The 22,576-nt window shown below is 44.1% G+C and overlaps 1 protein-coding gene across 2 annotated transcripts in view; it reads left to right on the top strand.

Annotated features, from left to right (window-relative positions):
• The window catches only part of exd3 (exonuclease 3'-5' domain containing 3), a 36,062-nt gene extending 13,944 nt beyond the window's left edge, over positions 1 to 22,118 (top strand). For both annotated transcript variants that reach the window (XM_070989746.1, XM_070989744.1), the window contains exons 20-21: positions 20,679 to 20,745; positions 20,935 to 22,118. In XM_070989746.1, coding sequence (XP_070845847.1) covers positions 20,679 to 20,745; positions 20,935 to 21,290 — 423 coding nt within the window. In that variant the 3' untranslated portion in view covers positions 21,291 to 22,118. The remainder of the gene's footprint in view (positions 1 to 20,678; positions 20,746 to 20,934) is intronic.
• Positions 22,119 to 22,576: the final 458 nt, after the last annotated feature.

The raw sequence follows: 22,576 nt of genomic DNA, 5'->3' as shown, positions 1-22,576 counted from the left end.
CTAAACTTGGGTGTTCTAGCCTGCTCCTGGTAGGGGGCCCTAAATGTGTTGATACACCACTGGTGGCATTTGTCTCAAGAGCCAAAATGTAAAAAGCCTGGACCACCTTGATGCTCCCTCCTGTCTTGATGATTTAATGACGACGCAAACACGCTCACCAAAAAACTGCCTAAATCACCAGTGGCCAAATGGTCATCCACCCACCTTTCCTATTTATTGGTCACTGCTAACGGCAGTCACTTTGATATATTATGACTAAAGTAAGACCAAATGTGACTTTAGTGTGACATACCACTAGTAACAGCTCTTCCTCAGATCTTTCCCATCAGCTCAGAGAGCAAACCTGAGAAAACTTTTGTCTCAGCATGTGGGTAATCTTTTACAGCCTCGACCAGGCTTCCTCAGCCTAATTTAAGATCTCTTTAAAAAAGAATAACTAGAAATGACAGCTGACTGGAAAAGACCTGCCTTTGCCTTTCCAATGAACCCTCGAGTTGAATGTGTGAAGATTGTTATCAGAAAATGTTGTGTCTAAATGTCATGACTGACAATACCTAGAAACTATGACATGCATTTCATATTACACAATATTTTTATTTTTTATTTGTGTGTGTGTGTGTGTGTGTGTGTGTGTGTGTGTGTGTGTGTGACAGAGAGAGAAAGAGAGAGAGTTTCACCCTGGGGGATTCTCCGTGGCCCACCCAGGCAAAGTTAACCCCTTTGTTATCTGATTGTAAAGCTCTCTGATTATCAATGGACGGGTTAGTTTCTCTCCCTTTGTCTCTGTGTTTCTCCCTCATGCACATACACCACTGATGAATGTCGCAAGGAAAGAGAATCAAAAAAGAAAGACAGAGAAGAGGAGATTAACCACAGACTTGTGTACTTGTGTGTGAGGGCTGTGCAGGGAAAGGGTTAATGTTTGTCTCTGTGTATCAATAGGCCCAACAGAGATTTTAGAGGCATAGGAATGTGTGTCCAACATCAAGACCTCAAGACAGAGAGGGAGACATAGAGGGCCTCATGTATTTGTGTGTCCTTCTCTGTGTACTCACTTGTACTGATGTATAATGAAGAAGTGGTTAAAAAAAAATCATTCATGGTGTTAGTGTGGTTTATTGTTAGTGTGGCTCTGAGAAAACCAGATGTCAGAAAACTGAGAGTTGTATTCTTTCATGCATATAAGGTGAACAAAATATTTATTTCCCCAATTGGTATATCTTTTCAGTCAGAAAATGCCTGGAAAATGTGTTAAGAAGGATAAATTTTAGTTTGTGCAGAAGTTGGCACGTGTCACAATATTGAACTCAATCTGTAGTCCTTGAATTTCATCTGTATGGATTCCTGCAAGGGGTTGGGTAAGAGGGTGGAGTTGGCGACCAGTCCATTACAGTTTCCTTATTCAGCTAATTCCTATCCCTACCACTAATGCCTGCTGCGTCTATACTTTCCATGCAAACACACACATACACGAGCACTTCCGTTGGGGTTGTGCAGTTCCATGTGATGTCCCATACTGGCCTTTTATAGACATGTCGAGACAGCAGAGATATCTTGAGAGATAGACATGAAACCAACCAACACGCACTTGCATATGTACAGTGAAATGCGTATGCGCTCTAAACCCAAAACTGACCAACACATATTGACACCATCATGCACACACGCACACACACACACACACACACACACACACACACACACACACACACACACACACACACGCACACACACAGTCACCTCAGTACACACACTCAGACTCAGTCGTAGACACCATTGCAGTAGAAACACTGGTTCCCACGCACCAGACTACTGGGGAAGTGAAAACAAGAGCAACAGGAACCGCCACACCGTGAGAGGGAGGGGTGGGAGAGATGTGGGGTGAGAGAGAGGAAAAGGGGAGGGAGGGAGAGAAGTGAGAACAGAGGTGGTGGCAGGGAGGTAAAAAGAGAGAGAGAGAGCCGCAAAAGCACGAGAAGGAGCAAGTGAGTCCGAGATAGGCAAAAAAAAAAAAAAAACGTGGAGTAGTTTAAGCAGCATTACAGACACTGTGTGAGATATAATCAGTTTGTGTGCAAGTGTTTGTTGAGTGAGGAAGAGCAAGAGGAAGAGAGAGTGTCTGAGAAAGGTGGCACTGAAGGAAGAGGAGGGGTGGAGGAGGGCGAGGCGATAGAAAGACTTGTTGTCTGTCCTTTGATCTACAAAGAGAGCCGCGGGCTGAGAAACATGAGGAATGTGAGAGGTTGAGACACGTTTAAAGTTACCCTTCACTGGCTCTCTGTGTGTATCTGTGCATGTGTGAGTGAGAGAGGGCTGGTCAGTATCAGGATGTATGCTTGGGTTTGATTCCAGAGGAAAACAGAAGACACGTCCATAAATATGTATATTCTCACACCTTTATTCACACACGCACGCAGTGTTTGTCAATAACCACAAATATGCACAGTGTCACACTTCGGTCGCACACGAGCTCTGACAGGCTGACGCGCATTCTCACTTTTTCACACGTTTTGTGTTCGAGCTCTGCGGCTTCCCCTGCATTTACGTGTTGCCCTCCGTGCATGTTCCGTTCTTCGTGGTGACAAAACAAGGGGTCAGATTTGTGCGTCCCGCCGTTTTTCCCACTCTCCCTCCCCTCTCCAGAGACGAGAGGGGAACGACAGAGGAGGAGAGGGTGGCGAGGAGGGGAGAGGGGGGGCCGGCATTCCATAGGCACGCCAAGACATTCCAAGGGAAACCATCCCAAATATTTCCCACTGAGTGTGGCCAGAGCTTCGTGTCTCCTGTTACACACACACATACATACAGTTTGAGAAAGTGCTAAAAGTGAATACACACACACACACACTGAGAGAAAGTGCTGCTCATGCATGCTACAGGTCACTTGTGCCCGCATGTAGATAGCGGGTGCAGTTATGAGTGAATGATGGGCATCCTGTGTCTCCGACTCCTTCTCGTCTGGAGGGCGACGTGCTGTCGCTGCGTGTGTCTTTCTGTCTGTCTGCAGCAGAGCCAAATCAGGAAAGGCCATTGTGATTGTTGTGTCACTCCAACGCACAAATTTATGAATGAACGAGCAAGCAAGCAAGACATGACCACAAATATTAGGCTTTCACTTTCCTACTCAGGAGGTAATGTTTTCTGTAAGGAGACTTTTTTACTGGAATGAGATGTTGACTCATTGAGTAATTGTTTCTCAGAAAATGTGAATCTGTTCCTGTGTGCTTCACTGGAATGCACCGGGACTCATGAAGAAGTCAATGAAAAGGGAACCAGTGGTCTTATGCAGTGGTAAATGTTGGTCATACATTATTATTATATGCATGGCACAGATGTGTATGCAAAATCACATGTAACAATAATCATGATATGATTCTTCTGAAAGCGGTGGTTAAACGTTGAATTATTCTCGTAAATGGTGTGAAAATCCCACAGAAAATCCGTTGGTTGTAACCTGTGAGACGTGTCTTTAGCGTCCCTGACTCATTTTGAAGTTGATTCTCATGGCTGCCAGACACAATAGTAGATACACATGCACACACATGAACACGGATAGATAAGATAGAAGATGAGCCATCACTCACCAAGCATCTGCTCTTTAAGAAATCATGCCTGTCTTTTTTCCCACAGCGCAGTTGGCCCCAGGATAGCATAGCCATGCAATGACACCTGTGTGTGCAGGTGCACTCATGATATGTATCTGCGTGTTTGTGTCTGCTTTTCTTGTGTGTGAATTTATAGCTGCTCAGACACCTCTCAGGTTTCTTTGAACACTCAGAAGGATGGATGAATGTGTGTTTAAGTTGATGTTTTTCAGGACATTTAATTGCAGATCTAGGAATCATTCAAGAGGTAATGATTGTTTAAGAAGACAGCTTTCTGCTGCTTTCCCTGTGATGGCTTACTTTGTGAGTAAATCCATTCATACAGTACAGGTGTTGTCATTCATATGTTTTTCTGTTTGTATTTTCTGAACCCCACTTAAGTGTAAAGCAGAAATTCAGTTGATTAGCCAAAATGGATCGCATCTATATTGACTGTCAGTCTATTATTATTTTACAGTTGAATCATGATGTGCAGAATCATATTATGAATGTTAGTTCTCTGGAGCCAGAGACAGAAATAAAGGTTGATAAGTGCCTTTGTTGTGCAATCTGTAGGAAAAAAAGTGATCAGAGAGTCTGAGGAACTAAACTCTGTCCTGTAAACTGACAGTTTGCCAGACGGTTGGTGCATTCCCACAACCTTTTTGGTTGCTTGTTTCTTTGCCAGTTGCCTAAAAGACAAGGTGGAGCAAGGCCTTTCAGTGTGGATGGCAAACCTCCAAAAATGATTTTAAAAAGCCAGCATTGAAATTACCTGGAAAAGGTATTTTTAAAATGTCCTTTCCTACCTTAGTCTCTCCTCATCAGCCTCCACCCCCATTTTCTCTCCTACCTCCTACCTCTCTCGCTTGTGAACGACTGAGCCTTTCCAGGATGCCCCTTTCATACCCAATCATGACGCTACCACCTGTTACCAATGAACCTGTTTACCTGTGAAATGTTCCAAACTGGTGTTTTTGGAGCATTCCACAACTTTCCCAGTTTTTAGTCACTCCTGTCCCGACGTGTTGCTGCATCAAGTTCAGAATACGCAGATGTTTACAAAAATCAAAGGTGATGAAGTTTAACATTAGATGTCTTTGTACTGTTTTCAGTTGAGTACATGTCAACCAAAAGGATATCTCGCAACAAGAAATTTGTTTCATTAAACATACTTATGCGAGAAGATGAAGTTATAAAAATAAGTCCTTGCTTGTTGATTTCACTTTAACACACATGAATGTTTAAATAAATGATGGCACACACGTATACATCCTTTATATAATCCAATTTATTTGTTATTTTCCAGCTACTTTCTATCTGCAGTTGTGTGGCGGGTAGTCACATGATCATATGCATATCATGATTTTTATGCATACCACAATAAACACATGCCACCTTAGACAAGATGGGGACACATTTGCATGCAAACATGAACTCTACAGTAGCACATTATTGTTTTACTATTCTCAAATCCTTTTTCAGCCCTGCTTCACCTTCTCTAAGGCCCTTTCCAAATTCCCCCTCTTTTGCTCCCCAACATTTCTATCTCTCTCTCGCTCTCTGTCTGTTTCTCCTTCTCACCCTCTGCTTAGGCCCCCCCCCCCATCTCCCTGCTCTCTCCCTCACCCACTGTTCTCACCCTGCCTCCCTGCTCCGCTCCACTCCCAGTCTCACTCTCCTCCGTTTCAGATTAGCCAAGGCGAGGAATCCGGTGCAGCCGGCAGCTGGAATGTCCTGTTTGTCTTGCTCTGTTTGTGTGTGTGTGTGTGTGTGTGTGTGTGTGTGTGTGTGTGTGTGTGTGTGTGTGTGTGTGTGTGTGTGTGTGTGTGTGTGTGTGTGTGTGAAGTTGGTGAGGCTGGTGCTGCTTTTTGATGTGTTCCATTGTCTGAGAGCCAAGCTGCTTCCTGCCCCTGCTTTCCCCAAAAGCCTGAGAGAAACAGAGAGGAGGAAAAAGAGAAGGGAGAGAAATTGCCAGAAAACATTACAGTTACAGGTTGAGATGGATAAAGGAGATGGAAGCAAGAAGGTGGAATAAGATGGAGAAAATAGCAAGGGTAGATGGAGGGAAGATGGCTCAGAAGAGAAAGATGAGGCAGGAAATGATGGAGGGATAGAAAAGGGAGGAGAGAGTTGGGGAGGGAGGAAGAGAGGTGAGAAGGAAGGAGGGAGAGCTTCAATAGGGCTTTTCCTCCAAACACCAATACAATGAAGTAGTGCGTAATTTCCCATGTCCCCCACACCCACACACACACACACACACACGCACACACACACACTTTCTCATAGCTCATATAGCTTCATTCTCTATATGCAGGTGGTTGTACTTCAGTGCTTTCTCATTTGTCTCTCATGCATGCTCTGTTTCTGTGGTCTGTGTGTGGTCTGACACTGCAGGCAGCACAGGCAACACAGATATGAGAGGATGAGAAATTGTGAGCAAGAGATATGAGCTAACGTGCGATAAAGATAAGTGAGGAGATGCAGAGGAAGATGTCTGTGAACCACGAGAAATGAAAAACAATTGGCAAGTAAGAAGATGCAAAAGCAGAGAAAATGGCTCAAACTGCCATTTGGGTTCGCGTTGTGTATGTGGTGCATTTCTCTGTGAAAATGTGGACGTGCATAAATCATTCAACATGTGTTTTTGTGTATGTGTGCGTTTGTGTGTGTGTGAGTGTGTGTGTGTGTGTGCAAGTTGCTGGCCAGTGGAGGGGTTTTGACGGGGCAGAGCAGAGCATTCCTGCTGGGTGGTGATGTCATGAGAACTAGCTCTCCGCTCGCAGACAGACAGCCCTGTTTATGTTCCCCTCTAGAGGAGAAACCACACTGTGTGTCTGTGTGTGTGTGTGCGCGTCTCTGTCTGACTGCATTATTGGCTCATGGGGGAGGTGGGGAAGCCGAGAGGCACTCGAGAGGGTCTACTTTCCCCTGCCGCTCAGGGAGAGGGAACCACTTACTGATGCCTTCCTCTGAAACGTACACACAGAAAGAGGAAGTTTCTCATGTTTTTCAGAGCACAGTAGCTGCACAGCCAGACTGAGCTGCTGTGAGTGATTGCCCTCTGCTTCTAAATAGTCTCCTTAGGGAGGCAGAATTCTTTGCAGTATAATAACAAAGCTTGGGTCAGCTAATGACAACAGCACCACACAGAAAACTAATCTGAGCCCAAAAAAAATGCATTATTGTTCACTGCGTTGAACAACTTGAAAATGTGGCCATTTTTTGGGGGATATGCTCTAAGTCTGGCTAAAAGCTGCAGAGACTTTGACTGTATGGAGCCAACTGCAAAAGTAGGTCAAAGATTTGTTGATTAGAAATTTGAAAATACATGCAAACACTTGGACTCAGTTTGTTTTCCCGTCTGTACCCATGCAACTATCTTGTCTAGATTTAAGAGGGCTTACCCACAAATTTTGCTTGCACCAATGAAGTGGAAATGTAATAGGTAACTTTAGAAAAATGTTGTGAGAACTAGCCCTGGCAATCGTGTTTTGAGAAACCCGGATACTGCTGGTATGACTGTCTTTTTGACTGTGGTCACGGTATAATGATTTCCCTTGCGATAGTGAAATGTGATCTTCAGTCTTTGGAGCTTAGTGAATCATAGATCATTCTCCCACACTCAACACGCAGCGCAACACAGCAAAACCATCTCAACTCAGTCTGCACATATCTAGAATGATAACCAACTCTTGTCAGCCATGCTAATACCTGCCAATGAGAAATAGCTGAGAGGTTTAGGGTTGTTATTATTACAACTCTGTGGCACACGGACCCACTTTAGTAGCTCGGGTAACTCCTCCACATGCAGTCATGCTTTTGAGGCAGCCATGCTTGCTCACATGTGATATTACAAATGAGGCCTTTTGGCAGCAACCCAATTTTTTTTAACCTTCTGTTTGAAGAGGTTTTTTTGTGTGTGTACCATGATCTGATTGCTGGGAGAGAGAATAACTTGATTGCAGGTTTATGCCAAGAATATGAGGGTTACATCAGTTTTTGTGGATGCAGACAACTTAACAGGCTAACATGGAGCCAGTCCTCTGTTTACTGATTGATTCAAGACTGCTTATTACCCTGTAGTAGTCATTCTACCAAATTTACTCTGAAGTTTGTAGGATTTCATTCCAGTTTAATTACATGGCCAAACTTCACCATAGCACCCAGCTCCAGACTGCACAAAATTATAAACTAAAGGTTTTTGGTTAGGTATGTTTTGGCACATTTTCCACATGTTTAGGACACCAGTATAAGCTCTGGTAGACATTTGACAGTTATAAAACAATATTTGAGAAGACAAAGTGCCCCGTCCTAAGCAGGTTTGTGCTTACAATAACAACATCCTTTATGACATGAAGGAGTTTTAGGAAGCAAATCACGTTATCCTTCCCTGCTGTGTTTTTGCTAATGTTAGGTTATTAACTGCATAATTTTAGCTACCTCTCAGCTCATGATTGCCATCTCTCTGCGTGCTGAATGTGTGTGGTCTGTTGTGTGTGTGCTTAGTGTCACATAAGAGTAGGGGTATTGAAATTGTGTGGTTGAATGTGTCTTCCTGTCTCCTGTTTATAGAGTTTGGTGACTGTTAAAAAAAAGAGATCTGACAGAATGCAACTGGAGTCACAAAAGGTGGATGATCCACGATTCCCAGGTTTTTGTCGAATTTTATGGTGTGTGGAAGACACATACTCCCCGAGCACCTCAGATCCTGGTCCACAGGAACCAGAGCCCTGCTGGTTTTTATTCAGCCACCAATCAAGAACTGATTTACACCTTCAGTTTTCTGAGAATGTGGTTAATGCAACTGATAGGACAGAAAACCAACAAGACTGGGAACCAGTGACCTATCTATCTGTACAACAACAAGCCATCGTGGGCTGAGTGTTTTTTTTTTTTTTTTTGTTAGACACCCCTGCATTGTGTGTGTGTGTGTGTGTGTGTGTGTGTGTGTGTGTGTGTGTGTGTGTGTGTGTGTGTGTGTGTGTGTGTGTGTGTGTGTGTGCGTGTGTGCGTGTGTGCAGTTTCCGAGAATGAGTTGTGTCAACAATTAAATTTAAACCTCATGGAGACAGAGATAATGGATGGTAACCCCCCACATAGTCTGTGGCTTGTGAACTCCACCACTGTACTTTTTGTATTTGCGAGTTGTGTTGATGCTCCTGCGATGCATCCCTGTTTTTCTTGCTTGACATCATTGAGACTGTGTGTTTTCACAGTTTATGTTCTGAGCGCAGGTCTGTACTTTCTGCGAACATTCTTTAAATGTCTGATCTGTGTTGTGCCGCTTGTACGTGCGTGTGTAGATCTTGGGAATGTGAGGCCAGCTGAGCCTTAAAACTTTAACCCACGTCTTGCCGTGGTTCTTCCTAAAGCCTGCAGTTTGCGTGATGTGATGCTATCTGGAGGTTAGAAGACTGTTTGCTTTGCGAGCCGCAGGCTTGGCGGGCACACACTCACACACACACACACGCACGCACGCACGCACACACATTTTCCCTGTGTTGTTCTCCCTTTCTTCTCTGTTACTCAGAGTCAGATTAAAGTGAAAGTCCTTGCAGGGAGGGAATGGCCATAGGCAGACACCCCCTACCCCCAGGGAGCAAAGAGGTAGAAGGCTGGAGAGGTCAGGCTGCTTGGCCTGGGAAAGGCCTGAAAGTGCAAAGGGAGACGGGGGGCTAGCAGTGTGGATAGATAGAGAGGGTAGATGGATTGATAGATATCAGATGAGAAAAGAGCAAAGAGAGTCCAGAGAGGAGATCTATGACACACAAAGCAACAGAGGGAAAGCAGGAGATGGATACATACTGTGAGTTTTGGGGAGGGAGGAAGGGAGATAAAAAAAAAAAGAGAGGAAGCCAAGATTTTAAATTTCTTGGACTTCTAAGCTACTGAGAGACACACAGGATATAAAAGGGATGGAAAATTAAACCAACAGTAGGTAAAAAAAAAAAAAAAAAAGAGACGATGATGCGCAACTTGCGTCTTTTCCCCGTTTCCTCCTCCTACTCCTCCTCCTCCTGGGAACTACATCCGTGCATGTTCACTAATGCCATGAAGTCTGACATGTGTTTGGATGCATGTATTCTTGTGTGTACTCTCTAGAGAGCAGCATCATTGTATATGCACCAAATACAGTAGAACATAAACACACCAAAAATGAGTATGAACAGTAATGGCAGTATGGTAGTATATAAGAAAACAGTAGTGGTAGTTTTATTTATTTATATATTTATATTCCCGATATTGACGGGTATATCCATGCATGTGACATGGTCATTGGAGGGAATCTGACCTGCGAGGCTCTGGTACATGCAAAATAAAAACTCCTATCGTTTCCAAATGCAGATGCTCAAATGATGATAGGAGTAACAGTAATTCATAAACAATATATTACAGTCAAGATTCAGTATCATTAAAGAGCTTTTTATGGTTTAATTTCTGGTGTTTTCATTGATTGTACAAGAGCATCAGCCTGATATTAGTTGAAAGTATCCCTGCATAACTGTTCTAAATTTCAGTTGCCAATCATCCCAGTCATCTCATTCATGAACCCATGCAAACTTGTTTTTACTGAGACCTTGTGTTTGCACGTGTGCGTGGTTGTGTGGTGTGACAGGGTGTGTGATAGCGTAGTTTTAGTGTGCTGTTTGGGTGTGGGTGTTTGTGGTTCAGGGTGTAGCCTTTTCACATGGGACGCTGCTACCTAGTCACTTCTGGACCGTTAAAAGTGTGTGTGTGAGAAGAGAGCTTTCAGTATGTCCCACCAACTCCAACCAAAGCCGCATATCCATTAATGAATTAATGTAGCAACTCATGCCACCCAGCGTCCCCTTTGTTGCTGGTGGAAAGCAGAGGTGACTGGAGTGCCTGAGTACCTGTCTGTCTGGATGATCCCATGGACCTCCGACACACACACACACACACACACACACGCACACACACACACAAGCCTCCTTGGATGCAGGGAGCCCTTTCTTTCTTTCTTTCCCTCCATTTTCCTGCTGTCTATTTTGGTCAACTGGTGGCCCGTTCCCACAGTGCTGCTGTTCCCATGGTTATCGCGGCGGAGATAGCGAATGGGGGTTGGGGTGGTGGTGGGCTTGACAGAGAGTGGGAGAGACAGCGTCGCTCTGTTCGAAGAGATAGGGGACTCTGTGGCTGTAGAGGAGGCGGGGGTGAGGTGGGGTGGATTGGGTCAGGGGGTGAATGAAGGGTATGGTATGTGATGTCCATGAACATCACAGGTGGCCCATGATGTTTCAGCCTGTCTATATTCTCATTAGATTTATGATTTTAAATGAATCTGCCAGCAGGTGCTTTCCATTATATCTTCAATATCCTTAAAGTTGCCAATTAAAATGTATTCATATTTGAATTCTATATGTTTATTATATGAATTTGACTGTGTCATCATATTAGAGGCAGAGGATGCAGGCTCATATACATGCTTTGTTTTTAATGTGAGGTCAGTATCAGCCTTAGATGTCAGCGTATCTTTTTAACCTCGTGTGAGACCTTTTTCTGAGGGTGATGAGGTGCGGTGCAAAAAGAGAGGTGGCAAAGGAAGTGGAGGGGAAGGGTAGGAGCCGGGAGCTGGGGCGGGTGGGGGCAGCGAAAGGAGGGAGCGCGGGAGGGGTGTGGGTGGGAGTGCGGGGCTCAGAAAGAGGGACGGATTCAGTTCCCACACTTCTAATTACTGTGTCACTGGAGACTGAAAGGGGACTGCCCCTGGCCCTAGGGAATTTGCTGGGGCCAGTCGCAGAGAGGGAGCAGCAGCGGTGGAGGGAGGGAAGGGGACAGGGGAGGGAGGGAAGGAAGGGTGGAATTAAAGCGGGTGTATGACACAGGAACTCTCTCCATCGTCCTTTCTTTTGGTTTTACCTCATTGCATTCACACTAGAGGTGAACCCCTTCACCGTGAGTCCCCTCCCCTCCTCTGCCCTAATACCCCAACCTCTCACCTCCGACCCACTTCTCCTTAACCCTCTCTTACCCTCCTCCATCCTCAGTCCTCTCTTTCCCTTCAGCCTTTGTTCCCCATCGTGTACTGCTTCCTTTTTACCCCCAAACCCCCTCTTTTTCTTTTTTTTTTACCTCCCCCTCTACCTCTCTGTGTTTCTAATGGTGTGTCCTCTCCTGTGTCTCCTGTTGACGTGAACAAGGCTCCCAGAGACACTTTGAAGTGAGTTTGAACACACACACACACACACACACGCACACACACACACACACACACACACACACACACACACACACACACACACACACACACACACACACACACACACACACGCAGACTGATGTCTTATTCTGCATCATTATGGCCACTTAACCCTGAGCCCTTTCCCCCTTTATTTGCCTTTATCTCACCCTTCCATAACCTGTCCTGTGTGTGTGTGTGTGTGTGTGTGTGTGTGTGTGTGTGTGTGTGTGTGTGTGTGTGTGTGTGTGTGTGTGTGTGTGTGTGTGTACTGATAATATATATGAATAGTCTGACAGAGACAAAGAGGTGTGTTAGCATCGGTCGGTGTCCACATGCTCAGCAGTGGTTTGATAAGAGTTTGAAGCAGTAATGATCGTACTATCTTGCTCAGCATCTCTCTCCATTGTCTCGTGGACCAGTTGGTCATTTGTGGCCCCTATAAAATCACATCTTAACACACTTTAAGGCCTTTAAACACCAGGGAAATGACAAATAAATAAGTCTTACAATCAAAAGGCATGATTTAGCATTAAAAGAGCTCTCTCTACCTGTTCTTACTGAGCTCCACAGTTGTTCTGCTCCGCTAAAGGATTACACCGAGGAGGAATTTTATGCTTATTTAAAACTCTATGATAAATGATTGATGATTTTTTGCAGATTTGAACTAATGGGCATTTTAAGATGGTAATCATCATGATAATCAGGGGTTCTCAGGTGAATACCAGGAGATGGCGTTTGGTGCTCACCCCATACATAGCATGGTCTTAATAAACACAGTCAGAGGAGTATGTGACCAAAGACGAGACCTGTGCTTGGTTGTGTTATGTTGAGATATGAGAGTCCCCTCTCATATGTAATCTTGATATTTTCAGTGGTGTTTCATGCCTCAATGCTGATCATCTGATATGAGGAGATTCCATTCTCTTAACACAACTTCCTCAGCATGCCAGTATTTTTGGCTTCACCTTGACAATGGAGCGATTAAGTGTCCCACAGTAAAGAACCTTGTGACCAGCTGATTTCTTGCAGTTCTTGAGTTTTGGTAAAATGCTGTTGCACATACCAACACTGACAGAAAGCCTGTCTGTGAACAAGACTTTGTCGTCATGTTATCTAAGCCTGCATCATGAAGAGCGAGTCCATCCATTATGGCCTCTGCAGTTTGTCCACCACCCAATTCAATCAGTCTGAGGAAGTTTAAGGTAAACTGTCCATTGTTGGACACAGACATAATGCAAACAATGTCACGCAGTGTGGTATGCAAAGCAGCGTTTTGAAACAATTCGTGTTACACATTTCTGATTTTTGCTGCTCAAGCATCAGTCCATATATCAAACTTAAATAATCTAAACTAAAAGGTTTCTTAAATGCTTACAGAGCTCTGAACCACTTCTCATGGTCTTCATCAGTGAGTGGAGCTGTCTCATTTGTCATCACATGAGTATTGAACATTGCTTCAGGGGGAACAAGGGTTCATGTATGGAGTGGAGATTGTAACTGCTGTTCAAAGATGGTCTTTGGCTTTTCATGTGGTCTCCTTGATCTTTCAGTGACTGGTCATTCACATGCCAGTTACGAACTGTAGACACTGTAAATATTTCAAGCTGTTGGTTTAGTTCTATCTTAAGGCTGAGAGAGCTTGTAAGGCTGCCAGATATACTCCAAAAAGAGACACAGACAGTGAACGCTCATGCAGTTTTGTGCATACTATACAGGATGTTTGTACACACACCTACACCTCTGGGATCTGAACTGCACACAGACCAGCTTGCCTCACCCACCTCTTTCTGTGGGGCAAGCAAAAAACACAACTTGCATATTGAATTTTCTTGTCTGTAGTGCTGTTTCCACACAAGCAGGTGAACCGAGTATAGAGGAGGCTTGTTGTCAGTGATGAGCAGAGCCTCACTGACAGGGACCCTTGTGGTCTGATGGATGCAGAAAGTCTAGATTGTGCTTAGTGCCGCTTGTGGTGTTGTTGCTGTATCTGAAATTATTATGAATGAGAATTTTGGTGCAGATTGCACCAAAATTAGCTACTTGCTTCATTGGGATCCTGCTTGGGTGCTATATACAGTAAATAAAAGACATGAAAAAATAAGCCAGCCCCCACCTGTGTGAATCTGGCCAGCAGTGTATGCCTCAAGCTGTACAATTAGCTGGAATTTATACCACTCCCAGTGAAGTCAGGAGAGGGGAGAGAGCAGAAAAGTAAGGATGTAAAGTCTCGGTTCTCCAGAACAATGCAGCTGAAGAGACAGAAAAAACTTTGAGACTAACCAAGACTAAGAAGTGAGAGTCTTTACCGCAGAGTCTCGCACATGATCCTCCACCATGTGTTTGTTGCCATGGAACTCCCACATCAGGTTACGCAAGCATTCGACTGTCAAACCAGCAGACACGAAACCCAGTATGTAAAACGATTTGGCGCTGCTCAGCTCCGACGCCGACACCTTGTCTGTCAAAAAGCCATGTGGGAGAGTCATTTTTTTCTCCATTCCCTCAGCTCCTCAGGAGAGACCAGACCAGCAGCAGCGGCAGCAGCCACCACCGCCACCACTGTCAATATTTACAGTCCTGGATGAATCACTCTGCATTACAATAACATTCCCCGCGTGCCTGCATGCCTCTGCATCAGGAAGAGATGAGAAATGAAAAAGGAAAAGTGAGAGAAGGGGTGAAGGGGGGGGGCAGAAGGGTGAAATATGCGCCAGCAGTGATAAACGTTGAGCAGAGGAATCTGCCGGTGGCTCTCCCATGACGGGGCTGTCTGTGTGTGTGTGTGTGTGTGTGTGTGTGTGTGTGTGTGTGTGTGTGTGTGTGTGGAGATGTAGTTCAGGTTGATGGATTCAGGTTGAGTGGGTGGAATTTCAGTTTGCAGTGTGTGGGTGTAATGACAGTTTGAGAACTGTTAGCGCATGTCGAGGAAAGCTGTAGATGTCGTAATAATATCGGGTTGAATGGGTGCATTGAAGGAATGGGAATAATTAGCATATTTAGACAGTTTTAGCGTGTAAGCATGTGTAAACAGCGCACTGAATAGGCAAACGGGTGGGAAAACATTTGGAGCACTAGGTCCACCTCAGAGAGACAAATGTTAACTGACAGTTGCATGGTTGCACTATATTTGAGAGACCAGTTGTCTCTATTGCACATATGACAGTGCCACAAAAGCCACCATTTGCCTCCTCAACAATTGTGTTTTGCAAAAGAAAACGGATCCCAGGGTTTCTCCAGCCTTATGCAGTCAACCATGTGGACTTTTCTCAGTTTATTCTTGCTCAGTAGGTTGTGATAAGAAGCTGAACATTGGGAGTAACAGTTGGAAAACACAGAAGGGCAAGTGATGAATGTCATGTGCCACCTAGTGTATTGCCCCGCCAACTTGTTGAATGTTTTAGTTGTTTTAATTTTAACCCATAAAACCAAAAGAAGCAACATATCAATAGAGGCTGACTGGCGGTTTAATCCAGCTTTTTATGTTTTTGAGATGAGCTGTTTTTATCCCTCTTCAAAACCCATTGCCCAGTGAGCAGCATTGTCAACGGAGCTTTTCAGTACGTTGTTTTCCTCAGCTGTTTGGCTTAGACCGGCCCCAGCTATCTGGCGTCTGAAGAGAGAGAAAAAAAGAGTACTTGGAGAAGGAGAGAAAGAGAGGGGTTAGAGGTGAGAGACAACTAGAGAGAAGGCGAGAGGGAGATTGAAATGAACGCTGGAAGGGGGTAGATGGAGCATCAAGCAAGACATAGAACAAGAGAGAAGACGTAGGTTCAGTTAGAGAGGGGGAGAGATAGAGGTTGAGACTGAAGGTTGAGTGGGTGAAAAACAGAATGAGCCGTCTGTGCCAAGCCAAGGGAAAGCATTAGTGCTATTTGTGTGGTGGCTAGACTGTTATCTGCTAAACTCTAGACTATTATCTTCTTCATTACCCCTTTTAGTGGGCTCCAGTAAAGGGAGCAAAGGAGGGAGGGAAGAAAAGACAGAAATGTGGAGGCCAAGTGGAGGGTGAGAAACTGGTCGAAAGAGGACAACAAAGTTAATGAGAGGAAGAGGCAAAATGATATTCAGCAAGAGTTATACAAGCGGGGCATTAAGTCAGTGAAATATTGATTATAAAGAATGAAATTGTCCCATCAATATAATGCATTTCATAGGATATTACGTTTTGTACAGTAGTGCTGATGCAGAGATTTGTCTGTTAACTGAGTCACCCTCAATTAAAAAGACAATAAATTGACAGTAAATTTGATGAACATACAGCATATTTTTTTTATTTTAAAGTAAATACAGTAAAAGAAAGTATAAAATGTGCCAGACAAAATAAGGTGTATTCAAAAAAACATATATAAAAGTCATTGCAAGTCTTTCTAATATCTGAAAAAGCCATAAGACAACCACTTCAATGATTTTCAGTCTTATCTGTCAGTAAATGCTACATTTCAGATATTTAGGAAATGCATGATTTGAGTGAGATGGGATTAAAGCCTGAATAGTATTCTACTGGGTAAAAGGCTTCTCTTAATTTTTTGAACAGAAGGTTAAAGAAATCGGTTCAAACTGCTTGGCCAAAGAAAAAAGTAAAATTACAGCTCAGAGGATTTATTCACAGACATCACTGCCAATAAGAAATGGATGCTGGTGGATGGGTTCACGCCTCCTCAACCCCGTGAGAACTGACAGAGTAGAGCCCAATGAGTAACTAAGCAGTACTGGAGTAACAAAGTGAACTCGATATCGAAAGCATAGCACATCTGTCTTGGGTGATTTTAGACGAAGTTCACTGGGCATGTAATATCCTCTTAATCTAATTGTCCATGTTGTTTACATACGCAGCATATACGCACAAAATAAAATTAACAGCAGGCTCTCGCGTTGAGATTCTCAACGGGATGAGTCGCCTCTCTGAGAAACTCATGAAGGAAGTAATGTGACTTCTTCAATTTGTATTTCATGCAGGTGAAAGGAGTGGGTGCAATCGTGAGTCAGGGAAGGGTGTGCATGTGTGCGTGAGGTGCATGTGAGGTTTTACATCTTTTGCATGCCTGTGGAGTATGTGCGAGTGTGTATGTTTGTACATGTGTGTGAGTAGAGTGAGTCAGAGGAAGGTGTGTGTGATGTCAAGCCCAGACAGGCTCCGCTGTGGTCCAAGTTCAGGTTGCTGTCAGGTGGTAGTGGTTAGTTAACAGAGCTGGTAATTACCTCAGACTGTCGGGCTGAGACACTGGCCAGATACCCTCAGGATACTGTGGGAAAGTACATTTAATAGGTCACTGCAGTATTTCTCTGCTGCAGCAGGAAAGTGATCGCTACTCCAGGTGTTTAGATACAGTATATACAGGAAGAATTTATTCTTAAAAGGATCCACTATTCCATAAAAAACTGACACAATGTGCTAATAAACCACATCACATTGCGCATGCATCACACATACAATCGCGAGTGCCAGCTGGTATTCAGGCTTCATTTTCCACTCAAAGATAACTTGATTTAATGATTGACTCTGAAATGATGTCAGCATTCTCAGTGGGAAAGCGCTAAATGAAGTGAACTTTTTTTCACTCCTTTCTCCTTCCTCCCGTCCAGCCAAAGAAAATTAAACATGTCACTTTTCCGCCGTTTGCATCTGTCAGTAAAAATCATGTGTAAGATTGTTCATCGCTGCTGGAAGGTATCCAAATCACCTAGTGTGACCTTGGGACTGTGTGGGAAAGCAGAGAAAAAGGTCAATGCTTTTGGTTAGCTTCTCCTTACTCATCACTTCTAGGGAAGTATGAGGCCACTTTTTCCACCTCAGCCATCCTACTTACAATGGACCTACATCATTTCACAGAGGAAACACAATTTCATATCCGCCCAACAGAATGACAGGGAAGCGAAGATGGCAGAACATCCCAGACATGGGGTGCTGGGAGCAAACAATGAATCTCTGGCGTTGTATGTTTTATTTTTCTTCCCTTGGAAAGGCTACAGTAGTTTCTAGAAAAAAAGAAGTTCTTTTCTTATACGCTGTGTGTATGTTTTAGACCACAGCAGCCTTGGACAGAGGAATTAAGTATATTTAACCTTAACTTGGACTTGAAATTCACATTGCTAAGGAAAAGACAACATTTTCAAAGGGAAACGATGGTGCAGCTCTTGCTCCCCTCTTGCTCTTCTTTTCTCTGGTTCCCACGCTGCCCCTTACCTGACTTACCACAATTTGAATCAAATCACTAGCAGCCAATTGGCTGCTCTGACCATGTGACCTACATCGGCCCTAAACGCACCGCCTTTTGAGATTGGTCTAGGATTTTCCCATGGGAGCTGCCTACAGAGCCCGTGCAGTTTGAGCTTGTGTGTGAGAGTGTGTGTGTGTGTGTGTGTGTGTGTGTGTGTGTGTGTGTGTGTGTGTGTGTGTGTGTGTGTGTGTGTGTGTGTGTGTGTGTGTGCGCGTGTGCGTGCGTGCTTGAGAACGTTAGGGAAAAATCTCTCCCCCACCCCACCCCACCCCCCCTTCCCTCCCTCTCTTGCCTACCTCCTCCCCACTATACCCCTTTCTCTCCTCTTTTTTTTTCCACCACCTCCCATCCTTTGAAACACAGTATCACACTTTAGATAGCCTTTGTTGTCACGGCAAGGAGCATTCTTTCTCTGGCACGGCCACACAGAGTGTGAGAATGCAGAAGGGTCCCTGAAAACACAGAAAGAACAAAAGACAGAAAGAGTAAGGAAATGGATCAATGTAGAAACTGCCTAAAACTTTATAGAGTGGAAGAAATTAAAACAAGAAAAATGTTTGGGTTTGCTGGTTTAATGTTGTAATGTAATGGCAGTATTGCAATAGAAGTTGACAGGTTTGCAAATGCTGCTGAACTGTGAGGAAGACCCTGAATCCACAGTCAGTCGCGCTAATGAAGACATGCACCTGAAAGACACACTGTTTAAAACTCCATAACATGACAGCGTAGACCGGCTGCAGGCATCATTCTTTAAAAAACTCCAGAGGGTCCAGCTGATCACCCTGCACAGACTGTGGTGACTGAAGTCACATGCCGTGCTTCTTGGTGATCACAAACATTACAGTTTGCCTGTGCAAACACGCCAACTTTTAATTGGTTTGACAATACTGCCAGTCGAAGTCTCTCTGTGTCACCAGACATGCAGGAGCTGGGGAGACGACACCTTCATACCTTTCTCTCTCTCTCTCTGTGACAACTGCATGCATGAAAACTGTAGTGCTTAAGTGGTGCTGGAAAAAGTCAGTTTGTGTCCTGCAGTGACCCAAAAACTGAAATCATCCGATTCAACCTGGTTTTAAAACTTATAGGGCACAGAGCCACCATCCTGGTTCTTTCAAATATGTAAGGCACCGCAAGAGCTGACCACTCTGACCAAGTTTGTTTTGTAATGTCCATTTCCACATTAAGGCACTTAAAGCTCTGACTGCTCCCAATTATGCTTTTTAATATCACTACAACATTTGTCTTAATGTAGTTTCTAAAATTACACACAATTAAACACTTTTTCCCCAGCTTCTTTTCCTCTATTTATTTGTCCCTGCAGGATCTCTACATTTGTAACTTGCTATGTTTTGATTAATTATAGATCAAATTATTTCCATCCAGGTTGCGTGTGTGAGACGGTGTGCGTGTGTGCCTGCCGGTCCGTGGCTTATCCTTGAGAGTTCAGAGCAGGTTCTGGCTTGCTCAACTCTGGGAAACTTTGAGCTGAGCAAATAGCTGGGTCTGTTTTCCTGGCTGCAGCCACGCGTGTATGTGTGAGCCATGTGTATGCGCCGTGAGCACTTGTATGCATGTGGTTCATGCGCGCTGTAATGGAGCCTGTGCGAATTGTCAAGTGTTTTGTCTCTGTGGTGAGCTTGTGTGTGTGTGTGCGTGTGTGTAAGGCAGAATACAAAGAGGAGAATACAGAATGTACACGGGGAGAGATGAGCTTCTTCCCACAGGCAAGACAGGAGATGACACCTCTGCTATTCCCACACCTCCACTGTCTAGCCGCTCTCTCCTGTCCTGACCTCAGTCGCCACACAGGCAAACACCGCTCTGAATGTGCAGACAGAGCGGACGGCATGCTTTTTCTGATTTGCAGTCTTCATTAAATTTTTTTCTGCGTAGAGAGGGACAAACCGGCCTTGAGTGAGCTAGTCAAGAATCCTTGCTTTGTGAGGTCTGCGAGTGTGGTTTGATTTACAGCCCACCTCTAAGTGGAATGCTGTTTGCTGGGTGGAGCTCAGGTGTGTTGACAAGGCTTTTAGCACCGACATGCTGTCAGGATGGCTTACAGACAAGTGTGTGTGTGCACGTTAGGGGCCGGCGAACAAGAGGTCACTAATGTCCCACCAAGGAGACCTTTACCATGGAAAAGGACAAGACAGCATGGACATGTGAACATTACTGAGGCGTAAACGCTGCCTCTATGCACACACACACTCACACACTGATCCCATCTCTCTGTAACACAAAGCAGCTTGCCATTGGTGTGAATGGGTCAACACAAGCTTTCAGGCTCTGCGACTCTGGTCTACACCTGGTTTTAATAATAGGTCTGACTCTTTTCGACTTGAACAGGTGAACTCTGGTCACTGTAGTTACCATACCTTCACTAAAGCAAACTTATAGTTTGACCCACATTGCTGCTACATGTCTGAGAGGGCTGAAAGTCACTATATACTCCAGTCGGTTTCAGGGGTTGGTATGCTTCAAGAAAAATGCTTGTCAGATTGTGAAACAGCATCATGCTAGTTTTGTAATTTTCTTTCCTCTACATTTCACCAGAAGTTGCCATCCTGATCATCTGTTCATCTTATCATTTTTTTGCAAGTGAAAGCTTTGGAAACTCTTGTTTTTACCCTGCTGCTAATAGCTGAGTGTTTTTATGTGTCTGTCCAGGCGTGTAACAGTGATCAGTACATGGCGGTGCCCAGAAAGGACATGATGAGGATGCTTAAACAGAAAGGTCAGTCAAGCCATATGATATCATGGAAGAGGCTCATTGTGAATGGACTCCATATGATACTGAGGAGAAGATACAAACCTCTGTCCACATGCCTTTACTTCTCATGTCTTTTGGACTTGCTGTGAATAACCTCACTTCATTTTGACCGTTCAAACATAAAGTCATTTAATTTTAATATTTTGTTTGTAGGGTTTTTGCAGGACCAGGACAACACTGACCACTCACAACAACAGGATGAGGAGGTGACCCCCAGTGTGACCCCTGACCTCCCCAGGTATGCCCTTCAGTGTCAGTGGGCCCCCTTTTCAGGTCTGGACCAAGACACCCTGACCTTTCCCGGTGGGGTGCAAATACAGCTCCACACCGTGCCCCCTGGCCTCCTGCCGAGGATACCGATCTTCTATGTCTGCACCAGATGTGGCAAGGTGTTCTGGGAAGGCTCTCACTTTGGCCGCGTCGTTTCCATGTTTCAGGATCTCTTCCACATAACAGACACTGAATCAGCTGCAGCGCCCCTTACAGCAGCTGTCATGAAATCCAATTAAACTGCCTCATATACGAGATTAGTTGTATTAAAATTTTTCTGTTTATTTTTTTTATACAATGGATGATGGTTTTAATGTCAAGTTTTTATAAATTTTAAACTTGTAGTGTCTCTAAGAGTTTAAAGGACCAGTGTGTAGGATTTAGTGGTATCTATTTCGAATATAATATTCATAAGTATGTTTTCATTATTGTATAATCACTAAAAATAAGTATAATTACATTTCCGTTACCTTAGAATGAGCTCTTTATATTTACAAGGGAGTGGGTCCTCTGCTGCAGAGACCGCCATGTTGCACCTCCATCTTTCTAGAATACAATACAGGACAATAGCCCAGAATGTACAAACCAAACGCTGGCTCTGAAAAGCACCGTTTGTAGCCATCGTAGGTTCTCCTACAGGCTTGGAAAGAGAAGGGTGAGGAGAGGAGTATTCTCACTGCTAGATGCCACTAAATACTACATCCACACTGGACCTTTAAAACTCAGTGAACCAAAGAACATTTCGACTTGGTCGTTGTTGTTTTTGATCATACTCACTGTCATAACATGGCACATTCATTGTGATTTAGCATGGAGGCAGGCAGCATTCAGCAGGGACTCGAATCTTCAAACTATAAAGTGCATCAGTAGTAATTTGTTCCGTTTAACAGTTTCTTTCTTTTTTTTATTGATTTAGTTTAAAAGCTGCAGTTAAATAATGGCAGGACTCAGTTCATCTGCCTTTCTTGCAGTCTATGTTACTTCCCTTCTCTGTGCACAGATGTATAACGTTCAGTTACTTAGCCGTAAGTTGAATAAGTGTCAATAAACTGATTTTCATGTCCTTTATGAATGTGTGAGAAGTCTGCAGGTATGTTTCAGAATTCACAAAACAGATGGTGAAGGACTAAGAGGAAAGGGATTGATGAGATCATCTAAGCTTCACTGAAGTCTGTCAGGTGTAACAGTAACAGTGTGGGGGTTTCCTGGCCAGAGGCTGAAGAGCAGACAGGTCAGAGAGTAACCCAACACATACACTGCCTAAATCCCTTCATATTTACTCATACCGTTCTTTCTACTCTCCTCTAGTCACAAATCCCACATTGGATTTGTGTGATTGCAGAAAATGAGATTGTCCAAAAGGGTTTTAAGAGATCTAATGTGGAAAAGTCTGCAATTAAAGATGTTCTGGTATTTTCTGGACGAGTACATTTTGTTGAGACGAGGCTGCGTTTTACGCTCATAAAACCTAAGAAACCCAAACCATAACCAGATGTGCACTTTATTTAACTGATCACTTAGCATA

This window comes from Chaetodon trifascialis, chromosome 20, assembly GCF_039877785.1.
Source record: "Chaetodon trifascialis isolate fChaTrf1 chromosome 20, fChaTrf1.hap1, whole genome shotgun sequence".
Lineage (NCBI taxonomy): Eukaryota > Metazoa > Chordata > Actinopteri > Chaetodontiformes > Chaetodontidae > Chaetodon > Chaetodon trifascialis.
Note: the sequence above shows the minus strand (reverse complement) of the source record. Positions and strands in the feature narration are given on the sequence as shown.